At 39.9% G+C, this 24,373-nt stretch overlaps 1 protein-coding gene across 6 annotated transcripts in view; it reads right to left on the bottom strand.

Annotated features, from left to right (window-relative positions):
- BCL2L11 (BCL2 like 11) overlaps positions 1-24,373 on the bottom strand; it is a 44,696-nt gene that overhangs the window by 17,738 nt on the left and 2,585 nt on the right. Inside the window, exon 3 of one of the 6 annotated variants that reach the window (XM_074396979.1) lies at positions 7-10,603. The exons of the other annotated variants lie outside the window; for them this stretch is intronic. Within the exon in view, the coding sequence (XP_074253080.1) occupies positions 10,569-10,603 (35 nt within the window). The 3' untranslated portion in view covers positions 7-10,568. Of the gene's footprint in view, positions 1-6; positions 10,604-24,373 lie in introns of those variants that run through there. 6 annotated transcript variants of the gene reach the window in all.

Below are 24,373 nucleotides of genomic sequence, written 5' to 3'. Positions count from 1 at the left end.
TGCATTAGAACAAACAAAACAACAATCACTTTGTGGTTCATGGATCACTCGGATTTCCAAAGATAAGTCTCTAGAGGCAAGCCTATCTCACACACTCTTTCATGTTTCTGGGAGCTCCCTGACTATAAAAACTATAGCCATCTATTAAAGATTAGAGTAGCAGAGTCCACTATATAACTTTGGCTAAGTAATAAGAGATATAGAATAATTTCCTTTTTCAAAACTGGAGATTCAGAATTGCAAGAACTGAAAGCATCCCTACCCATTCATACACACTTCCATTTCAAGAAGTTACTCAAAAAAAAAAAAAAAAAAAAAAAAAAGGAAAATACTGCAAAAGAAATGTGCTTGAAACATAGAGCATAACAATTTGGCTTTTCAGTAAAATGACCATTCTGATATTATTACAAGGTAAAAATTCCTATAACTTTCAAACATCACAGAAAAATATGAGGTAAAATGGTTGCCCCATTCAAAGCAAAGTAAGTGAAACCCTGAGAAACCTGAATGAGATGGTTTCTACGAAAGTATGTACAATGATACAGACAGCTGTCTTCAGAAGGGTTACCCCAGGGCCAAATGAAAGTGTAATTGCATGTTTTGTCTCAATATTAATGCAGCCAATCAAGATGGGCTCAAGTCTGCAAACACCACATGGAGAGAAAAAATGTTTTGGGGTCTAAGAGCAAAGGCATTTTTGAAAGGAGAAGAAAGAGGGAGGACTGCCCTTTCATTAAGCTGTCACTAACATTCACACCCACTACATTCATCTGTTTACTAATGAAACCATTAAAAGCCATGTGACAGCCAAAAACGAAGGAGAACACAAATGTGAGTTGTCAAAAGATCCCATTATGCATTAGGAAGATTATATTCTCCATATGCCACCAGGAAAGCATTATACTCAGAGGCGAACAGTTCAGTAACATGTGTACAGGAAAAGAGATAAGATTCTTGGATTTTCACTGCTAGTCATGTGTGACTTATGCTAACTTACTATACAAATGGGCATACTGTACTCACAATTAAACATACGTATTAAGTTTTTGCCAGAACAAAACATGTAAAAACCTACGATAATAGGATTTTGTAATAACATGAACATAACTTCCTGTTTTTTTTCTTTGTAAAAGGCTGGTAAAACTGATACTGATTTACAGCTCTATAAAAGCACTTAAAAGTGAACACTTTGAAGAGTTTTTGCCAATTCCTCTAAAAACCCTTGCCTCCTCTTCTCTGTCCCCTAACCCCTACCCAAGTGAATTTAACAATAATCCCACAAAGACTGATGGCCTAAGAGAGGCAGAATATCACACCACCCTGTGCGGGTGGTGGAGAGGATAAGCCAGAGGGAGGAAAGGCTGTAAGAAGCCCTGGTGGAGAAACGCAAAGGCTGATGAAAGGCACGGCCTCTGAATACATCCAATCATGTAAAATTTACTTTGATCGTACCTGTGTCACACAAATATTTCTAACCAATCTATAAAACGTCTTAAAATTAATTTTGAACAACTGAACTGGGAGAAAACAAAATTTCTGGGTAGATGTGATATCAGGTGATGCTAATGTCATAGCTCCTTTTCCTGGGCTTATAGCCCTTTAAAGAGTTACTGTTTTTAAGTCTTCTTTCCTGATTTAGAAGCTTTTAACAAGTTAATTTACCCTTAAGGGAAGAAGAAAAGTTTTTGTTTGGGCACCCACTGCACAAGGGTCTCATGCAATCCTCCTAAAGGAGATGCACCTACCCATATGCACAGGTGAACATCCAGCCAGCAAGACATCATCACCCACCTCTCCTGAGCTTCAGGCTCCACCTGTTTCTCACTACACATGACTGAGAGAGAAAACTGCCTTCAGCCCTGGGGTCAGAAGTGAAGAAAATGGCCAGTTATCAAAAGGACATCCGTGAAATACAGATTGATGTTTTATAAAGTTGGCAGACTGGTAAAAATTGCTGGCTAAGTTACCCAATACTTAATAAATCAATGTTAGTCACAAAACCACTCAACAAACACAAACACTCACATGCCAGACATTGTTCTAGGAGGTGCTCTGGGTACAGCATCAAAGGAGGCCATGCCCTGCTTCCATGGGGCTTACATTCTTGTGGATTAACTGCTTGATTTCAACTAACTGCAAAATTTCTTTTGGATAAGGAGAAGTATTTTATACTTTTCGTAAGACAAAAAGCAAATATAACTCCCCCTATCAATTTCCCTCAACTTGTAGATGAAGTCCACTGGATTCCCTTTAACCCCTTGACTTGTGTCTGTGGTTTAGAAGGTTCCACGTGGCTTGTGCTTGGGCTGGCAACTGCAAACACCACCAAATACCATCAAAGGGGCAGTCTCTGTCAGAAGCCAACCTATCAAAACTAGCACTTAGTGAATGCATTCAACCTAGCAAGCAGCAAGGAGATAAATAAGGAAACGTGGTGGACAATTTTAACTTACATCTTAAGAGATAAATGCCCTGCTAGCTTTCGGGGAAGCAAATAAGCAAATGGCCTGTTTTACAAAAAGAAAATTTCAGTAGCTAAATTTAATTAGCCTAAATAAATTCAGAGATATAAATACATCCCTAAGCTCTGGTAGAGAGAAATGGAGGGTGTGAGGGTATGTGCTGCAGCGGGAGGTCACAGGAGGAGGCTGTACTCTTGTAAGTTACCAACCAACTCCAGTGCAGATGGTTTCCCAACCAGACCCTAGTGGGCAAGGTAAGAAACCATGGCAATGCCCTGGAGCCCTGAGATGTATCTTGAGCATTTAAGAATTAGGAGAGTTGTATTAACCAAAGATAATGGTTTAGAGACTAGGCTTATGCTGGAATTGCATATACTGGAATTGGCAATAGCCACAGATTACTAAGACAGCTAGCAACTGTACTTAGGTGTAGTTTTAAAAAGTTATTATGGAAATAGATACTATAAATTACATTTTGCAAAAGAGACTGACCTGTTGGGGCTACTCTAACAAGCACCTATCATTATTTTTTTAAAAACCAGTTTGTTTTTTTGAGAATACAAATAGTTTTTATTCCTTGAATGTAAAAAGCTAAAAGTAAGGGCAAACACTCATCCTGCAGTAAGACCTAGCTAGTATGTACACAGCAGTATATGGTTATGAAGATTAAATGACAAAAACCCTATTTTTACTATTTTAAAAGGAACCCTATTCCAGTATTTTTAAAAGGTAGTTTTAATCCATTAATACAGTGCGACATAAAGTTCAATTATTTCTTAAGTGACAAAATGCCTTCTTCGAGGATAAAGAAAGCCTCTCCTTAACTTCATCACTAATTTAATGTTAGTGAGAGTTGTATTTGGTCTCACACCACATGACATCTACCAGGACAAATGAATGGGGTCTATCAGCCCCCCAGTGGCACCAAACAGCACCAAAATTAAGGTTTCTATTTATGTTAGCATCAGTTTGCTTTGCCACCATGATGGCAAAGCAATACATCGGTATAGTCTTCCAAAAGTGTGCCTGGAATCTGTGGGGTTTGGGATACAGCAATTTCCAAACATTTGCTGTTCTACCCTCACCCCTGTAATCCCACCTGGATACTCAACCCAATTCCTACCATCCTAACAGAGTTGAGGTATCAAAAAGATAACTTAGGTTAACATTTCTAGTTTATAAGAAAAGTAAGTACCAAGCATAAATGTTTTATTATCTGCAATGTGTCTTGACTACTGTAAATGTTGGTATGTGGTCAATAAAATGGCTTTATTTGAGATGAAAGCTCTTACTCTGTAGGGAGATCACATTTTTAATTTGGCAATTTTATGTGAACATGAAAAAATTCTTCAAAGGGGAAATTCTGATGAGGTGCATTTTTACCCACAGAAAATGTAGTTTCAGCATTTATGAAAGCATTTCATTCCATAAACCTTTATTTTTTTTAAAAGCACAATAAAATGTAAACTGCTGTTGAGGTAAAGCAATGCCAAAGCTATAATCTGCAGCACAAATGCCAATCCTGCAAGAAGCAGACTCAGGCAGAAGGGACTTCCTTGGTAGATCCACATTGTCCTTCTCTTTACTTGTACTTAAAAAAAAGAACGAATCAAAACTTTTATAATGCAACATGTCAGACACAAGCAATTTTTGCCAAAGGTGTGATACGTCCACTGAATCTTCACACTTCTTAGAAATGATTTTCGAAGTCCAGAACTTACTGGTAACATTATTCCCTATGAGAAAATACCATGAAGTATATACTTAATCCATTTTTGGAGGTGGGTATCTTCCAATACCAAGGAACTTTAGTTCTACTCAAAGATTCATGTTTCTTAACAAACTATTCTGGTTCAGCAACCATTTCCAAACTCTAAAACCTTAAAAGTTCAACAACTGAAAAATTAATAGCGTGGTTAAGTGGTTGATAGTGAAATCAGGCTGGGGCTTTCACAGAGGACTTTCTGTAGTGCCAGCAGCCAAGGCAGGAAAATTTTTTTTTAAAGAGAGACTGTCAATTCATAATGAGCTCGGTATCAGTCAGGCTAGAGCTTCTGATTTCTCTTTAATGTACAAGAGATTGTACATCAAGAGCCTCTACCCTAGTGCTCAAAGGAACTGAAATCTCATCATGACGTTCTTGCTCCAAAACACAGCTGTTCTCTGTGATGATGCTGTAAAGTGACATCTAATGACTCAGGCATGTGTACTGGGAGGCTGGGCATATCACACACAAGCATTCTCAACTGCAGCGTCAGTCTGGGAACAAGGTTTGTACAACCCTCATTTCTGAGGGGCAGCTGCTGTTTTAGTTCCTATCTTATCATTTCTGGAGTTTCAAGTGTAGCACCAGAAACCAAATTAAAATTCACAGGAACACTTCACTCTGCACTGTTTTCAGATGTTCAGATTATGTACAAACACTTGGGTAGAATTAAGATTAGATTTTCAAGTAATCAGCATGAATTAAGCTTTGAATCAATATTCAACTCAGAACTGACAGAGGATTTTATATACATAATAGAACATACTTAGCCAAAAAGTGCACGTTCTGTCCGGCACTTGTGGGAAGCAGCCAAGCACAGCCAGGAATTGCAGGGCTGTGAGGAGAGAGAATGCCTGTCCTTCAGACATGCAGGGCTGTCCACCTTTACTCTCTGGAGAGATTCTGCTTTAACCACCAAAAGCAATAAAGGATCCTGTAAAGGGCCATTTCTCTGTGGACTCTGAAACCAGCTTTAAACCAATTCCACTAGATACTCCAAAAATGTTCAGAAGAGACACTGTCTCTGTCTGCAGGTGGGCTTTCTGAAGCTGGCATTCATTTAGAGAAAGAAAAATTTCAGGATGTTTATTCAACTCTGTTAAGTCTCCTACTTTAAGTATTTTCAGAAATATTTCTACATTCAGAGTCATTCAAAGCTTACAGGAGGAGGGAAGCAACAGACCATCCACTAATGTTTCCTTATGAAACCCACCTAAGTGATGGAGCTGTTTCTAGTCCCAGTCAGCTACAAGGCAAAAGGGAGCAACTGCCATCACTATTTGTGGTAAATGCTATCAGAATCATGTGTTTGAAATCCTCAACTCTGATGGTTCTCAGAAACAAAATAAGCAAGAAACCAATGACACACACATACACCTCCCTCCAGGTCTATTTCTCACTTGTATCATTTTATTTTTTGGCAATCCCAATCAATTCCACTGAGCCACTGGATGAAAAGAAAAGCCATGAGAAATAAAGTGACGGCATTAGTACTCAAAGTTTCTTCAATCTGTCACCCTGGAACATATTTGTGTCAAGCCTGGGCAGTCATATGAATTCAAGACAGTGCTTTAAAAACAGCTGTTAGGATAAAATACTATCAATAATAAAGTTTATGAGATGAGGCCAATGTTTTCATACTTAGTCCTTCAACGTGCATTGCCCATTGCCTTTATGTGGCCATGGTCAAAAGAAACTGATTTCATCAATTTCCAGCCTCACCATTTCGAAACTGCCAGTAAACCAACGCTGTGAAGTTGGACAGAAGTCTGGAAACTAGTTTTCATGAGAGTTTTCCCTCTTTCACTATTATCTGTCTCTTATAATAAAAGTACAAGTCTAAAGACATTAAAATTAACATATTATGTCTTTTTACTCATTTCTCATTCAACATCAGAACTAATTATCTATGTCACCAGAGCTGTCCCTGACACACACATTAACATATTTACTAGCAGCTGGGAACATGCCAGGAGCAAACCCAGACTGAGTTGTAATCCCTATATTCAAGGACATTCCCAGCTGAGTCACAACAGCATCTTCCACCGTGTGGAGACCTGGGCAGGAGCCCTCTGCACCTCCCAGCCTGCATGCCTACTTCCTGGGACAGATGCACATTTCCTAAGGCACTGCTGTCCTCTCTGAAGAACACTGAGTGCTACAAAGTTACTCCTCATAGAATATCTTGATTCTGCCCCTGCGACTATAAAAAGGAAATCTATAATCCCTCTCAATCATTACCCCACTTTTGTCAATGAACCTGCACCAAATCTGGTCCTATACCAGTTCCTTCCATGAGCCTTTTATGACATCCCCTGGGAAGTCCCTTGACCACCTGGCCCACCTTGGTATGCTCCTGAAATTGCTGCTCTGGATAGTGTGTAACAGTGTTCTCTCAGAGAAGGACACAGGACACTGGAAACTGCTACTGCTCCTTAATTTTTCTACACTGACCTTCATTCTAGTAAGTCTCTGGGACAGCTACAGGTCCGTTTCTATAGCTTTAGATTACTTTCAGAAGATTAAAAGTATCTGTGCCATTTCATTCTGAAAAACAAAAATAACCCCCAAAGTAAGGACACCTAAATGAAGACCAACCCTGAACTAACTTTAGTGCAAAAACACCAACTCCTGTATTTCTTCTACTGACAATGTAAATTATCCAGTTAATTTTGCCACATGAAGAAAAATGCTTTAGAGACCTTTTAAAAGTAAAGATACAACTCTATATACATTGATTCACTTAAGACCATTCCTTAGAATTAAAATGCTTAATTTGAAGTTACTATAGTTGTTTCTAGTCAAAAAACCAGATCTGGGCAAGAGAGGAGGGAAACGAGAATTTAAACTATAAATATAAGTTTCTGATGACATAATAAGTATGGCTTCCTCTATGTAATTTAAAACCAGTAGCAGGAAATTGGTCACGAGCATCTTTTCTCCTAAACCTACATTAAGGTCTCAGGTATTACCGTTTTCACCTCCATGATAGGGAAGACCAAGACACAGGTCAAAAATAAGAGCAAAAACAAAATCCTAAAAAGCTACACCTTAAACAGTTTTTAAAATAAAACATGGAAAAAGCCTATCAATTTTATTTACATGGTTAAAACTTACAACAATAGCTATATACAAAGTGAAGTACAATTTAACAGATACATGGTAATCGATAACACACTTCAGGGCTGAGACATAAATAAAAGCTTCTCATTTAAAGTCACAAAAGGTAGCTGCTGCTTTTTATCCAATTTTGAATAAAAAGAAAAACTTTTCACCTTGATTTTGCTAACCACTCAAGTGGGCACTGAACCTCCCTACGAAGGGCACAAGGGAGGATCCAGTGGCCTCATCTGTAAACCATAAAAATATTGAATAAGTAAATTGTGCCATGTCTTCCCAGACAGATGACCTCTTTCGTGACAAAAGGAAAGGAACAGGAGGTCTCCATTAGCGCAAGTGCAAGTTAAGGATGTATAGAATTATGTGCTGAAAGACTGTGTGTTCTGGTGCTTTTGAAGGTCTCCCATGTGTTTGGGTTCACACATTCTTCCTGCTCCTCCCCGATGCCCCTCACTTTCCAGGGCAGACACGACTGCTGACCAGTGAGTCTGCATCCTAGGTGAGAAACAGACTGTGTGATACATAGAGTCAGGATTGTGCTGGCAGTGGCTCATGCCTGTAATCCTAGCACTTTGGGAGGCTGAGGCAGGCAGATCACTTGAGGTCAGGAGTTCAAGACCAGCCTGGCCAACATGGTGAGATACTCATCTCTACTAAAAAAACACAAAAATTAGCTAGGCATAGTGGTACCTGCCTGTAATTCCAGCTACTTGGGAGGCTGAGGCAGGAGAATCCCATGAACCTGTGAGGCAGAGGTTGTAGTGCACCAAAATCGCACCACTGTACTCCAGCCTGGCCAGCAATAGTGAAACTCCATCTCAGAAGAAGAAAAAGAAGTGGGATTGTTCTAACTCAGTGTAAGCCAGTTCCCCACTGGCACCAACTCCCTATAATGCTATGACCATTGCAAAGGGCCATGGCCCTAACACCCTGAGATTTCCAAGCAGGCTGAGGCATTTGCCCCAGGGCTGTTAACAGGCCAGTGGGAGGACCAAGACTGGGGTGGGTCATCTGCTGGAACCTCCCACTCCTTATGTCACACTACACTATGAGAGAGGAGGAGAGGAACACAAACGTGAGTCAACACCATGTACTGTGTATGCCAGGCTTTCTTTGGAGAGAAGAGAGTTCTAAGCTTCAAATGAGCACACTGGTGAAACCCAAGTGAAGAGAGAAGGAACTGCTGGCACTCATACACTGCATTAAACACCACTTAGATTCTCTTTAAATCAACAAATACTGCACTCCTGCTATGTACCAAAGTTTTTCTTAAGTTGGTAAGTTGTTTTGACTAATTTAGAATTTATGCTCAAGTATCAGTAATATTGAGGTATAAACTCACATATATACCAACATTGTATCTATTCAGAATTCACTACTAGACTACTTTAGATTTACGCATTTCTCAAGGGACCAAGTAACAGACAAATCAACAAGAAAATAAACTTTTAGTCTTTTCTCCAGCACACTTATCCCACAGCAAAGTAACTCACTAACAAAATCAGGTTATCAAGCTTGGCTCACCTCAGACACTTTCACAGATGCATGTGCCTAAGAGAAAAACAGATTCCATCCACTTAAGCTGCCTCCTTTTAAAAAAAGTATCAAATCACTCCTATAAATTGCTAATAGTAAATGTTTTAGGAACTGGAATGGGAAGTATGCTATGACTCAGGAATACAATATATTTTCGGGGGAAAAGGCCCCAAGGTAATTCAAATAGTTGAAATTCTTACATTGAACGTGTTTCCATTTAACACACATACTCTTATCAGATTGAAATGGTTGATACTATTTTTTTTTTCTAATTTAAGCTTCAAAACCATTTCACTCCTAAGCAAGGGAAGCCCAAACTAAACCAAGCATTATGTACTGTGCAGAGGGCAGTCTGCCAGCACCAAAGACCCGAGTTCAAGCTGGGGCACCAGCACTAAGCACAGCCCACACTCATGCCCAAATCCCCAAGTTCAGTTTCCTCACTCTGAAAACAATGTCAAGCCCCAACTCTAAGGTCTGCAGACACAGCCCAGGCAGTCAACTGGCTGGCCACTGACTGTGAGCACAGATGTGTGACTGAAAGGGAGACACGCTCCATGGGAAGCCCTCACTCCTGCCTCGTGGTTCACACAGAAGGGCAGAACAGGAGGAGAGCTGCCTGCCAGGAGCCCTGTCTCAGGGCTATTTCTTGCCACACCTGTCTTGGCAAAGCACAACTTTACTTGCCAACCTTGTGGATTTGGTCCAAGGCAGAAAAGAGAAAATACAAAGTGAATTTTGGTTCCCAGAGGACACTGGGGATACCAATTCATTCTAGGCAAATACCTAAAACCATGAAGGCCTGGCCTCTTACAAACAGGGGTTAAACTGGGTAAATGTTGTTTATACTGACTGTTTACTTCCGTTACCTCATAGTATGTGAACAAAGGTTACGAAGAAGAAGGATCCATAAATCGTTCACTTAGAAATAGCAAAATTTTGATTACCGATGGCCAATAGTCTGTCTAAATTGTCTTCTCACTAAAGGAATTTAATTACCTCAGGGAAAAGAAGGAAAAAGCAGTTGTCAAAGTCTTGATCTCAGTCACAGGATGAACACTGCTAATGTTAAATCAATGAGCAACCTATGTACCCCTTATTTTGGGAAAAAGTTACATAACTTTGGATTGCAAGAAAAAGTAGTTCAGTCTATGTCTCATGACACATTTTGTTTTTGTTTTTATTTTATTTTTTCAGATGGGGTCTTGCTCTGCTGCCCAGGTTAGAGTGCAATGGTGTGATCTCGGATCACTGCAACCTCTGCCTCATGGGTTCAAGCGATTCTCCTACCTCAGCCTCCCAGGATTACAGGTGCCTGCCACAGCGCCCAGCTAATTTTTGTCAGCCTCCCAGGATTACAGGTGCCTGCCACAGCACCCAGCTAATTTTTGTATTTTTAGTAGAGACAGGGTTTCCCCATCCTGGCCAGCCTGGTCTCGAACTCCTGACCTTGTGATCCTCCCACCTCAGCCTCTCAAAGTGCTGGGATTACAAGCGTAAGCCACCGCACCCAGCCCTTAAGACACAATTTGTACAGTCAAGTTTCTGCCAAATCAAATGAGCCATCTCTGGCAAGTGTCCCCAACTCAGCCCCAATCCAGACAAAGCTGGGGTGGGTCGGGTTTCCAGATGTCTCGAGGTTCTTCTCAGGATGTTGTTCGGTTCACTGGCAGGTAAGGGCTGATTCAGACCTCTTCTCCCCACTGCCTCCAGGTGGTTTCTAGAAAAGACGTTCTTTTTTGCTTGCTTGTTTGTTCTGGGACCCAGGGGATTTGAATTATAGTAACATTTCCAGATGAATTCACTTCCCTGTGAGTTTCCTATACTCCTGGAATGACAGCTCCTTTCCACGGAGAGCAGCAGACAGCATTTCATTACAGCCATGTTCACTAACCTACCAGGGATGAGGACTCATTGAGGAGCAAGGAAAGATTCCTTTTCAAGTTTCTACCAGGTGCTTTCTGTCAATTTGCTTATGGCAAAACTCCCCATGATCCTCAGAGGTGAGCATTATGTCTTTGCTTGATGGCTGAGGAAGCTGAAGCTCAGACAGACTCACTGATCCACCCAGCAGGCAAGACTCAACCGAGAACCTTCCCCAGACCCAAGAGCAACCTGGTGGGGGAGACAGCTACCAAGAGCAACCTGCCAGCACCAAATCCATCCATGATCCCACCGATGGCAATGTTCCCTGAGAGATTACTCACTTTGCAAAAAATAAAAAGGCAGACCCCCAGAGAGTAAATCAGGGACTAATGTTCACCTAGAGTACTTCCGGTGATGGTCATGATGGACCCCAAACTTGATCAGCCTGGACAAAATCTTTACCAATGCAAAAGACACAATGGTTAACACTGAATCACACAAGCAAGGCATGCATGCCCACTGACAGGCTGCTAGGTATGCCAAAAACAAAGATTAAAATTATTAAGAGCAAACTTTTAATATGTATTATTTATCAAAATTGTTCTGATTATAAACATAATACTATTTATAACAATTTTGTACATACAAAAAGGCACATAGAAAAGACCACCTGTGGTCAGGAGTAGTGGCTCACGCCTGCAATCTCAACACTTTGGGAGGCTAAGGTGGGCAGATCACTTGAGTTTAGGAGTTTGAGACCAGCCTGGCCAACATGGTGAAACCCTGTCTCTACTAAAAATATAAAAATTAGTTGGGCATTGTGGTGGGTGCCTGTAATCCCAGCTACTCGGGAGGCTGAGGCTGGACAATCACTTGAACCTGGGAGGTGGATGTTGCAGTGAGCTAAGATCGTACCATTGCACTCCACCCCGGGCAACAGTGAGACTCTACCTCCAAAAAAAAAAAAAAAAAGAGCAAATGAGCAAGTGAGAGAGAGACAGAGACAGAGACCACCTGTAACCTGAATACGACAATACCCACTACTAAAACAGTTTAATGTATTCTCTTATGTTTTTGATGTGCCTATGAACTTCTTTAATACCAAACTAGACTACCACAAATAATCTTGCAGCTTTTTAAAACTTAGTATCAGGCCAGAGGCATTTCCCCCATGCCATTATTCTTTTTACCACCACGAAGACAGCACCAGTCCGGGTGTATAAACAATGCTGTGATGAACCCCCTTGCACAAATGTTTCTGCTAGCACTTCCTGAAAAAAAAAAAAAAAGGGGGGGGGAATGCCAGGTCTTCTGCTCTGTGCCTGCAGTGCAGGGTCAGAGAGATATAGACTAGGTGACAGAGCTTACAGCCAGCACAGGATCAAGCCTGTGAGGTCTCAGAGGACATGTGTTTGGCATGGGTCCACAGTGTGATGAGACCTGCAGAGAAGGAAAGCAGTCTGAAGTCAGCTGCCCCAGCACAAGTCTCAGCCATTGACCAAGCAGTGACCAGAGGTGAACAAGACTAGAAATTTTTTCATCACAGGAGGAATATGGCAAGAGACTGAGGCTGGCCTAACAAAGAAGGAATGGAGACAACTTAATTTGGGTATGGGAGGTGGAGACAGGGGCAGGGAGAGGTGGTGGTTCACCGGGAGTCCCGTGACAGGCAGACCTGGGGTGTGTGGAGACTGGGCCAATGATCAGATTTAATGGTTTTAAAGTAGGTCAAGCAGCAAGCCATCAGAATGTACAGCATTCAACTGGCATTACGTGTATATCTCTAAACCTACTACAAGTACCCTAAATAAAAACAAGTCAGAATCTTTAGTAAGAAGTCCCCCTAAAGCATGGAAAATTGGATTTGGGTTACTCAGACATTTTCAGTAGTGATGTTTGAAAACAGCACAGAACACACCTATGGGCACACCATGAGAGTCACACACAGTAGTGTTACAGCAATAGATATTATGGTTATCTTCTGAAAAAGGTGGCCTGGATCATGGCTAAATCTCTTTGCATCATTATAAATCTATTATTCCACATAGCAAGTAAAAAGAAGGGGTGAAAGAAGTAACTTCAAAATTCATAGTAGTCTTTGTAGCCAAAGCCAATCGATATTGCTATGGTATGAACGTTACATCCCCAAAAACTCTTGCTGAAATCTAACCTTGAAGGTGATGAGTGTCAGGAATTGGGGTCAATGGAATGGGATTAGTGCTCTCACAAGAGACCCCAGAGAAACCCTCACCCTTTCTATCATTCGAGGACACAGCCTGAAGGTGCCATCTAAGTGGCTCTCATCATACACCAAAGCTGCTTTCATCTTAGACTTAGCCTCCAGAATTGTGAGAAATAAACTTCTGTTATTATAAGCCACCCAATCTCAGGTATTTCATCAGAGCAGCTTAAAGGGAATAAGACAGATAGCCACCATAAACACTTTTTAAAGGAAGTGGTAGAGCTCTAGTTCCATTAAGGTGGAGGAGCCATCTCTCCAGGTCCTTCCTCACCCAACCCAAGACCCAAGACAGAACCCTAGACAAATCTAGACACAACACAACAAGCAGGCCCAGGAAAACTGAAGGGGGAATGAGGGCAGGCTGCTGGGGACCTTTAGGACTTGAGGGATGACCGACAGGGAGTATGTCATTTTCCTCACTCCCGTGTATTCTGGACAGCACACTGCAGAAGCCTTGAACTGGGCTTCTCCAAGAGGCATAAATAAAAGCTCCATTGGAGGCCTGTTCTCCATTGCCAAGGAACTGAGAAGAGGGTGACCTAACAACAGAAAGTGATTTCATGATTCCTGCCCTACTCCAGCCAAGCAGCAATGGGAAAAACCACCACTACCCTGGCAGCAGCCCCACAGCTTCAGCATGGCCAGAGTGGGGTGTTGATCTTCCAGTCCATCCCCAGCCCAGGGGAAACAGGAGGTGCTCTGATTCCACCACCAGATGGTGTCAGCAGACCGATCTCCCAAACCCTGCCTGGCAGTCAGAGGTGATCAGCTGCCCTGCCAGAGCAAGTGTTAGTAGTAGGTGCACGTGCAGTTATCTAATATCCCCGCCCCCGCCCCCCCCCCCACCAGGGTAACCTTAGTGGGGCTGAGCAGTGAGCTAAGGCTCCACCTCTACTAAACGGCAAGGAATGGGTACAAGGTGGGGTTAGTTGACAAGACATTACATACACCCACTGAACCAGACAGTGAAAACAGGGTTCATGGGCCCACTGGCTCTCCCAGCCCCAGCCCTGGGTGTCTGGGCACCCGGTGGGTACTGAGTCTCTGCCCCATCTGGCTAATTAGGGAGAACAAAAGGGAACTCCCCCACCAAGCATCAAAGAGAGAGAATCAGGTAGTGGAAAGTGGGGCTGGTTGGCATGCTGTACCTGCTCCCTGACCCCCAGTGTCAACAGGGGACAGAGGGTAGCTGAGTTCTGGCCTCTACCCTGCAGAAACAAGGTGTGAGGCAGCCCTCCACGGTCTCCCTGCTTCCTGATGTCAGAGTGGCCTAGGCTCAAGCTTGCACAGCTCCCCCAACAATTGGACACAATGAAGCAGTGTGCATTCGGGCCCCACTTTTGCTTGGAAAGTACCAGCAAAGCCAAGGAGGAATCTGAACTTCCAGCTTAGCTAAAGAAACAGGCAGAAATCTTAGAATTGAGAAATATAATTAAATAGAATTCTAAAAACAATCAGTGAATACAAGGCCAGATCAATAAAATTTACTCTGAAGAATTTACAATCTGAAGAGAGAAAATATACTGGAAAAAAATGAACAGTCTCAGGGACTTACAGGACTAAGCAAAGCAATTAAATCCTTATCATCAGAATTCCAAAAGAGAAAGAGGAAGAGACTGGAAAAGTATTTAAAGACATAATGGCTGAAAGCTTCCCAAACCTGGCATAAAACATGAAACACCAGATTCAAGATGCTGAATATACCCCAAAAAGGATAAACCCCAAAAAACTCATGACAGGTTTATCTAAAGACATGCCATATATAAAAATTAAATCACAATTAAACTTCTTAATACTAAAACAATCTTGAAAGCAATCACATAGGAAAGACACATAACTTAGCTGAGAATACCAAATCAAATGACAGGGGATTTCTCATCTAAAACCATGGAGGACAGAAGAAAGAGGCATGTTTTCCAAGTATTGAAAGAAAATCATCAACTGTGAATTCTATCTTCAGTGAAGATACCCTTCTGGACTGAAGGGGATATAAAGACATTCCAAAAAGGAAAACTTACAAGGATTTGTTAGTTAAAAAAAACCCTATCATTAAAGAGCTAAGGAAGTTATCTAAACAGAAAGGAAATGATAAAAGAAGAAAACTTAGAACTTCAGAAAGGAAACTGGAATGGGAAAAATGGGAGTGGCTATTAGTAGACTAGCCTACTTCTTACGACTTCTTAAATCATACGGCTGAAGCAAAAATGACAACACTAGCTCATACGAGTGCTCAATGCAAGTGGAGGAAATACTTAAGACAATTTTATTTGAAACATGGGGCCAAAGGAATCTAGAAAAGTAAGATTTCTACTCTTGAGTCTAGTCATAAAATGCTGGGACCACTGACACCAGTAGATTTAGAATATATTTCACAGATGTATTGTAATACCTGGAATGGCAACTAAGAAAATGATCCAGATCAGTATTTTAAAATACAACAAATCAAAATTCCTCCAGCAAATCCAAGGAGGAATCTGAACTTCCAGATTTTTAATCTAACTGTGGGTTATGTGAACATTCTTGAGGGTTCACATAACCCACAGTAAGGTTAAAAAACAAAACAAAAAAACAAGGAACAAAGAGAACAAAACACAAATAATGAAAAGGTGTTTCGATTTATATATTATCTTAAATGTAAATGGTCTAGAACATGTAAGACACACATTTGGCAGACTAGAAAAAACAGGTTTACCTAAAGACATGCCATATATAAAAAACTTACCTCAAACACAACTTATGAAGATTGAAAGTGAAAGGATGGAAAAAGATAATACTATGTTAACATTAGCAGATTAATGTTTAAAAAAGCAGAGGTGCTATTAATACCAGATAAAGTACATTTTATAAGGAATGATAAAAGATCAGATCCAACATGAAGACATCATGATTTTAAATGTGTAAACTCCAAACAACAGCACCTCAAAAGACATGAAGCAAACTCTGATAGAGCTGAAAGGAAAGAGCTAGGGATTTCAGCACCATACTCTCAGCAACTGACAGAACAAGACAGAAAAATCAGCAAGGACAGAGAAGAACTAAACAACACTATCAACCAATAAGGTTTGACTGATATATAATGAACACTCTAACCAATAGCAGCAGAATACAGATTTTTTCCAAGTACCAATGCATGGATCAGTCACCAAAATAGACTATATCCTGAGCTACAAAACAAATCTTCACACATTTATAAAACTGAAATAGTATAAAATATGTTCTCTGACCATAAAAGAATCAGAAAGAAAACAGTAGCAGACAGAAAACAGGACGGTCTCCACAGATTTAGGACTAAAGTACACTTCTAAATAACCTAGGGTCAAAGAGGAAGTGTCAAAGGAAATTTAAAAATATAGAGAGAGAACTCAATAAAAATGAAAACACAACATACCAAAACATGTGGGATGCAGCTAAGCAGTGGTGAAAAGGAAATTTCTAGCACTAAACGCTTACTTTAGAAAAGCAAAAGGGGGTAAAAATCTACCACCTCTGCTCCTGAGATGTGACTTCTGTTCAGTCAACTCTGGAACTGTGTGAGGAGCTGCTGTATTCTACAGCACCTGAAAGACAGCTCTCACCTGACTGACCAAGAACTATTTGGTTTGTGGATGGCAGTTCTAAGGCGAATGGACAGCATCCTGCTTGTAAAGTCAATCGAAGAAAATCCTTTTGCTTTTGAGCTATTTACAGCTTATGACTGAGTAAAGTATACTTCTGTGAGCAAAATTTGCCTCTCTCTGAGTGCTCCAAAATTTGGAGACTCCTTATGAGTATTCTTACTTTATGGCAATAGAATTATTTGCATCAGTTCAGTAACACTCTGTTTTCTTTTGTAATAGTCACCAAAATAGACCATATCCTGAGCTGCAAAACAAACCTTGACACATTTAAAAGAACTGAAATTGCATAGACTACATTCCATATGCAATTGGAGACACTGGTTATTTTACCAAGGCTTTGACTCAAATGGCGTATTTTCAGAAATGCCTAGATTGCTTTAAAGAATAAAAATCCCCTTTAAAAGACAGGCCTGGTAACTTGTCTACACAGTTCCCTTACAAGGTTCCTGACCTTGGATAAGTAAAGAATATCATTTTCTGACAGGCCCAGGAACCTCAAGGATACTTTAGGATCTCCAGAAGAAAGGAATTCATCCAATTCGGAGGTTTTACAGGCAATGTTTGGAGGCAAATTTTCAGCTTGGCTTTTTAGCATGGAAGCTTATAAAAGTCTAATCTGAGATTCCTTATGAAAAACATTCCAACAAAGCCAACTTAACAAAAGCCTATATGGCCAATCGCTATTCTTGCTGCACTTTATCCAACTAATCAGGCTAAGTATACTGAGACTAAAATTTATTTTGCAAATAAATTGGTCCTTGGTAGAAATGGGGAAACTGGAGAGAAAAAAATATGTTCCAAAGAAAACTATTGTATACCTGTTATCAAATTCTAGCCCTAACCACTATTTTTGAGTTTTTATTATTTGCCTGTAATTCAAAATGCATCCTGAATTATTTCCCAGCTACAAGTCTCTAAGGAAGAACCGAGTTCCAATTTTCTTCATATTCTTTTTCATTATAATCTTTGTACACATATTAACAGTGTTTATCTCATTTTACTTCTTCCAAGAAAACCAGAATTCTGGTATTCTGAGGACTACAGATGATGTGACAAAGCCTGAGAATCTCCCTCATTTGGAGTCCCACTGTGCCCGATCTATTTTCCACTGCCAAGGCACTACTGGTAAAGCTATACAATATGAAGCACACCCGCTGAAGGCTCAAGGACCATGGCAGAAGAGCAAGGCACATGAGACTATAAGAGCCAGGTTGGGGGCTGGAGTGTGGAAGCCAAAGCAACTCCATCTTGGATGCTAATCTGCTGTATTGACTTCTGATTAACTCTGGTTTTAGGAATGCCTCCGAGATTTCTGTTTTATCTACTGTTCCTTGGGTACAAGCATATACCTACCATCCATCCTGTTCTCAGGTCGAAACAACTTTAATATTATCTTACTTATCATAATTCCTGCCCTTAAGCAACTGTCCTATACATCCCTTCTGAGGCATATATACTCTTTTCCTATGGCACATAAGCCCTGGGTCTGGGGAGGGTAACCATGGTTACCCCCCATCTTGAGGCTGCCCAAGATAGGGTTTCTGTTTGTAAATATCTATTAAATGTTTCTGAGTAAAAAATAAGAGAGGAAGGGTCTCAAAACATGATTCTAAGTTTCTCCCTCAAGAAACTAGAAAAAGAACCTAGCATAAAACAAGCAGAAGGAAATAATAATAAAATTAAAAATAGGAAAGTGGAGAAAAATCAGTGCAACAAAAACCTGGTTTAAAAATCATTAAAACTGATAAACTTTCAGAAAGACTGATAGAGATAAAAAAGACACAAATTATCAATATCAGAAATAAAGCAGGAGCTATTCACAACAGATCCTGCATGCATTAAATATATGAAACTACAACAAATACTTTTCACATTCATAAATTCAGTAACTTAGAAGAAATGAACCAATTCCTCAAAAGTTATAAACTATGAAAACTCAACTGGGATGAAACAGACAACCTGAACAGTCCTAAAAAAACAAAGAAAAAAAATCTATAATCTAAATGCCCCCCACCAAAAAATCTCCTGGCCTAGATGGTTTGACTACAGAATTCTATAAACATTGCGAGAAGAATCAATACCAATTTTAACACAATCTCTTCCTGAAAATAAAAGAGGGAACCCTTCCTAATTAAGATCCTGATGTAAAAACCAGTCTTTAAAAAAAGTGGCAGACACCTTTCAAGAACTTAAGCACAAATACTCTAAGCAAAACATCAGCAATTCAATCCCACAATGGATGAAAAGAATTACAGACCATGCCCAAGCAGGATTTGTCTCAGACATCCAAGAGAGACTTAACATTGCAAATCAATGCAATGCACCATATCAATAGGTTAACATAAATTAACATCATGGGATCATATCAACTGATACAGAAGCATTTTATAAAATCTAACCACCATCTATGAATGACAAAAACTCAGCATTCTGGGAATACAGGTTAAAACTTCCTCATTCTTTTAAAAAGCATCCATATGAAACCTATACTTAACATCATATTTAATTATTAAAAACAGAAGGCTTTCCCTCTAAGATTGGGGACAAGGTGTGGATGTTTGCTCTCAGCACTCCCAGTGAACATAAACACTAGAAGTTTTATCAGGTGCAATTGGGCAAGAAAAAAAAATGTACACAGATCAGAAAGAAGACATAAAACTGTCCCTATTGCAGATCACATGACTGTATACATCTCCCAGGACATGTATGGAAAAACTCTTAGAATTAAGGAGTTGAGCAAACTGCACAAACAGAAGACGAACACACAAAAATCAATTGTATTTCTATTTGCTTGTACACTACAAGCAAACACATAAATATTAAAAGTAGGGCCAGGTGCGGTGGCTCACTCCTGTAATCCCAGCACTTTGGGAGACCAAGGCAGACAGACCACCTGAGGTTAGGAATTCGAGACCAGCCTCACCAACATGGGGAAACCCCATCTCTACTAAAAATACAAAAATTAGCAAGGTGTGGTGGTGCATGTCTGTAATCACAGCTACTTGGGAGGTTGAGGCAGGAGAATCGCTTGAACCAAGGAGTTGGAGGTTGCAGGGAGCCAAGATCCCAAAAGCATACTCCAGCCTGGGCAACAGAGTGAGACTCCATCTCAAAAAACATATATAAAAATAAAAATAAAGTACAATTACAATAAACACTTTTAATCCTCCCCCTAAGTTCCATCTGTGCCAGGGCCTTGCCAGAACATGCAAACACAGTATGCTTCAACAGGTGCATAAACAAATTGTAGTGCATCATGCTATGGAATACTACTTAGCAATAAAAAAGAAGGCACTATTAATACACAACTCTCAGATTAATTTCAAGGGAATTATGCTAAGTGAAAAAAGCCAATCTCAAAAGGTCATATATAGTATGATTGTACTTATATAGCATCCTTGAAATGACGAAAGTACAGACATGTCAATCAGATGAGTGGTTATCAGGGTTAAGGAAGAGGGAGAGGTGGCTGTGGCTATGAAAAGGTATCATGAGAAATCCTTGTTGTGTTGTTCTGTATCTTGACTGTGGTGGTAGCCATACAAATCCACACATTTGATAAAACTTAATAGTAGCATCTACACATACACACACAAATAAAATGGACTAAATGTGAAACTGAAGAAATCTGAACATGGTAGATGGATTCTGTTAATGTCGACTGCTGGTTGTGACTGTATACTGTAACTAGGCAAGATGTTACCATTGTGGGAAACCGGGTAAATGGCATATATGATTTCTTTGTGTTATTTCCCGTAAATGTATGTCAATCTATAATTACTTGCAAAAAATTTTTGAAAGATATAAATTTAAAACTGGGAAACTAACAATTACTAAATTGTGTTTGGAAGTGGTAAAAAGAAAAAAAAAACATCTTTCTCTTTCAGCATTTTCTCTCCCCACTTAGGACCTAAGAAGTTTCCTTATTTCTCCTGGTGTCAAACAAGTGACTATGGGGCTTCAGAGACAGAGCTAGGACTCTCTCAAAAACACCTCTATTGTGAGGTTCTGGGTAGCCTGGAGGTGCTGAGGAAGCATGTGCTCTACCATCTACTTTTTGAAGTCCAAATACACGATGGAGTTTAGAGGTAAAACAAAAGTCAGTATACTGCTGTTTATAATGCTTATTCAATGTTTAAAATGCTCACAAGATTTGGCTAATCACTTTCTTTCTCCTAAGTCAATCAAACAACTCAAGGAGTAAGCTTCATGGAAATTACGTGGCCTGAGTGGGAAGGGTCAACTCCTGCTTGCTAGAGCAGCGCTGTACACTCCAGCTCCTCTCTCTGTGAGGCCAGCCTGTTTAGATGAAACAGAACACCAGCTATGGACCTAATTTTGCATTTTTCTAGTAGCCACGTTTAAAAAGGTAAAAAGAAACAGAGAAAGTCAATATTGAAATATATTTTATTTAATCACCAATGAGCATATGACAAGATGCTCAAGCAAGAGGGAGAGAGGTGGCTGTGGCTATCAAAAGGTATCATGAGACATACTTGTGGTGGAGTTGTTCTGTACCTTGACTGTGGTGGTAGCCATACAAATCAAAGAAGGTAAATATAAACCTAAACCACAATGAAATATCACCTCATATCCATTCGGATGACTACTGTTAAAAACAAAAACAAACAAAAAAAAAAAACAGTGTTGGTGAGTAGGTGGAGAAATTAGAACCGTTGTGCACTGTTGGTGGGAATGTAAAATGGCACAGCCTCTATGGAAAACAGCATGATGGATGACGGTTCCCCGTAAAATTAAAAAGAGAATTACATGATCCAGCAATTCCACTTCCAAGTATATATCCAAAAAAATTCAAAACAGAATCCCCAAAAGATATTTTCATACCCATGTTCATAGCAGCACTACTCATAATATAACCAAAAAGTGGAAGCAATGCAAGTGTCCCCTGATGGATGAACGGATGGATGAACGAAATGTATGATAGACACACACTGGAACAACCTTTCATCCTTAAAAAGGAAGGAAATTCTGACATGCTACAAGATAAAACAAACTTGAGGTCATTGTGAAATAAGCCAGTCATAGAAGGGAATACTGTATAAATTTCACTTATATAAGGTACCTAAAGTTGTCAAATTAATAGACAGAAAATAGAATGATGGTTGTCAGAAGCTGCGGGGGAGGGGGGAAATGGGGAGTTGTTTAATGAGCATGGCATTTCTGTTTCGCAAGGTGAAGAAGTTCTGGAGACTGGCTGCACAACAAAATGAGTGCACTTAACATTCTGAACAGCACACTTAGAAATAAATGGTTTACATGGTAAATTATATGCTTTGTATTTTTTTAAATTGCAATACAAGTTTATATTTAACTTACATATTTAAAATATCATTTCAACATGTAACCCACGTGAAAACAATTCAACTATTTTTCATTCTTTTTTATGTCCTCAAAATCTAGTATGTATCAACACTGACAGCACAACTTAGTTCAGACTAGTCCTATGTCAAGTGCTTAATGCATGTGTGGCTTTCCTGCTGGGCTGTGCTGAGCTAGACCTTAACTGTCATCCCTACGTGGCAAAACTTACAGCTAGATCCAGGTTATGAAAAACATTTTGGCAGGGCAGAGGTCAGGATCTTTCTCTTGGTACTTGGCTGCTTAAACTTTATTTGTCCTCCGTTTTTAACTGAGCTCCTTGGAAAGGCTAACAGGCAGAGCTGGATTGACTTGCAACATCTCCTGGGCTTCTCTTTGTCAGGCACTCACTAGCATTTACAAGACATCATGCCCCGCCCAGGGAGCTCACAAACTAAGAGAGGGGTCAGACAATTACCAGCTATAAGAGAAGTACCCACAAGACTCTGAGGGGTGCAAAAAAGAAAGCCATTATCTTCCATCTGTGAATTCCGATGTGCCAGGGAACAAGTATAAAGTTTAAGGCATTTACTAACATGACATGAGGGCGCATTTCTCTATAACCTGACCTTTCTCAACTCGTATTTCCAAATTGTACTGACTACACCTAGTGTAATGACTACACTTTAATTTGCATTAACACATATGGCATAAAACATTCATCCAAAAAGACACTCAGTAAATGGACACATGAGTGATTTTGATAAAAATAATCAGTTATTCGCTAAGACATCATTTTTCAAGTTAATCCTCCCAGAGTGTAAAGAGACTAATATTGAGAAGTGTAAAAACTGTATCTGTTGCTCCACAGATAAACATATTCTTTGAACCTGTCTTCAGAAGAATTAGAGACATAAAGGAAAATATGAAGACACTGTTAGTACACTTAACTACTATGCATTCCACATAGGACTTTACTTTCTCATTAGAACACAGATGCAAGAACAAAACTTCAAGATGCACTCTCTACCCCAAGTTGCTGAGCAAAAAAACTATTTTGTGGCTAAAGGAGCCCTTGGCTAAGGCGAACCTCTTTATAACCTCACATTTGTGTTCCACTAGTTCAAACCAATCATAATGACTTCTTTGTGGAAAATGTATTTTGCAATAAATTATCAAAAGCTTCATTGAAGAACTTCATGGATAGGGCTGAGTAAAAATACTAAACAAAGTCAAGAGAACCACTTATTAAGTTAGCATTATTTCAGTGGTCTTCAGGCATGAGCTAAGACTGTAGAATGGCCAAAGAAAAGTTAATTACATACTACAAAAATTGCAAATTTTATGCTTCAAATTAAGAAACTCACATCTGGATACGTCTTTCCCTCCCCGAACTCCAGCTCATCCTCTTCCAAAACAAATCTCCCAAACACTTAACACTGAAAACTTACCTCGGTACATTAACTTTAAACACACTCTTTGTAACTTCTCATTTAATCCTATGCATTAAACTCTTCATCACACCATCTACTGAAATGTAGCTAATACTATAAAATTATACCTCAGGATCCATGACTTTACTTCACAGATATAACCATTAGCTGTGCATAAAAATTTAGATTATGATCTTTGAAGCCCTATCTTTCATCTCAAGTAACAGTACTTAACTTATAATTAGCTTGTAAAATAGTATTTATCACCAAGAAAGCATTCCTGCCTGTCTTTACATTAAAAAAATACACTATCTCACCCACTATTCCTAGTTCCAGGGAAGGAGAAACTATTTCCATGCATTAAGCCACCACCTACAGAGACCAGTGTATGCATTTTGCTTGAAAAGGACCTGATTATTTAGAGAAAACAGCTTAATAACCACAAGTGTGAAGCTTCTGCTGTGAAAGTGTGAAAAGCGATAATAGCTTCCAGAAGATCTTTAAAAACCATATATTTAAGGTACACACCACAGAGCCCTGTTGACTCATTTAGTAAGCAAGCAAGTTCATATATATGGGGTAACATTTTCATGAGTGGAACATTTACAAGCACTAAGAACTTCTAAGGCTGAAATTAGTTCATGAGCAGTAGTACCAGCAATAATAAAACTTCCAGCTCCTTTCCCTAAGGATGGGCCCTAAAAAAGTACTTTTAAGGGAAAGGAGCCAGAAGGTAGCAGATGTGCAGCCCACCTGTGCAGCTGCTGGGACGTCTGTCACTTCTGCCCACCACTTCACAGGCGTGCCCAACCTCTGACAAGTGACCATCACCCCGAGGTTCCTTCCAATTCTGTAACATTGGCAACGGTCCACCTGATTTACCTCACTGAAGCCTATGAAGACAGAGCTGAATGGAATTTAGAAATATCATTCTGCTCCACTGTCAAGTTTGATGACTTTGTTGAGTTAGCCTTCATCATGAAGCACAATCTAAACTTAAAAGACTCTGTACT

This window comes from Saimiri boliviensis, chromosome 1 (assembly GCF_048565385.1).
Source record: "Saimiri boliviensis isolate mSaiBol1 chromosome 1, mSaiBol1.pri, whole genome shotgun sequence".
Classification (NCBI taxonomy): domain Eukaryota; kingdom Metazoa; phylum Chordata; class Mammalia; order Primates; family Cebidae; genus Saimiri; species Saimiri boliviensis.
This window is presented reverse-complemented; position numbering and strand designations above follow the sequence as displayed.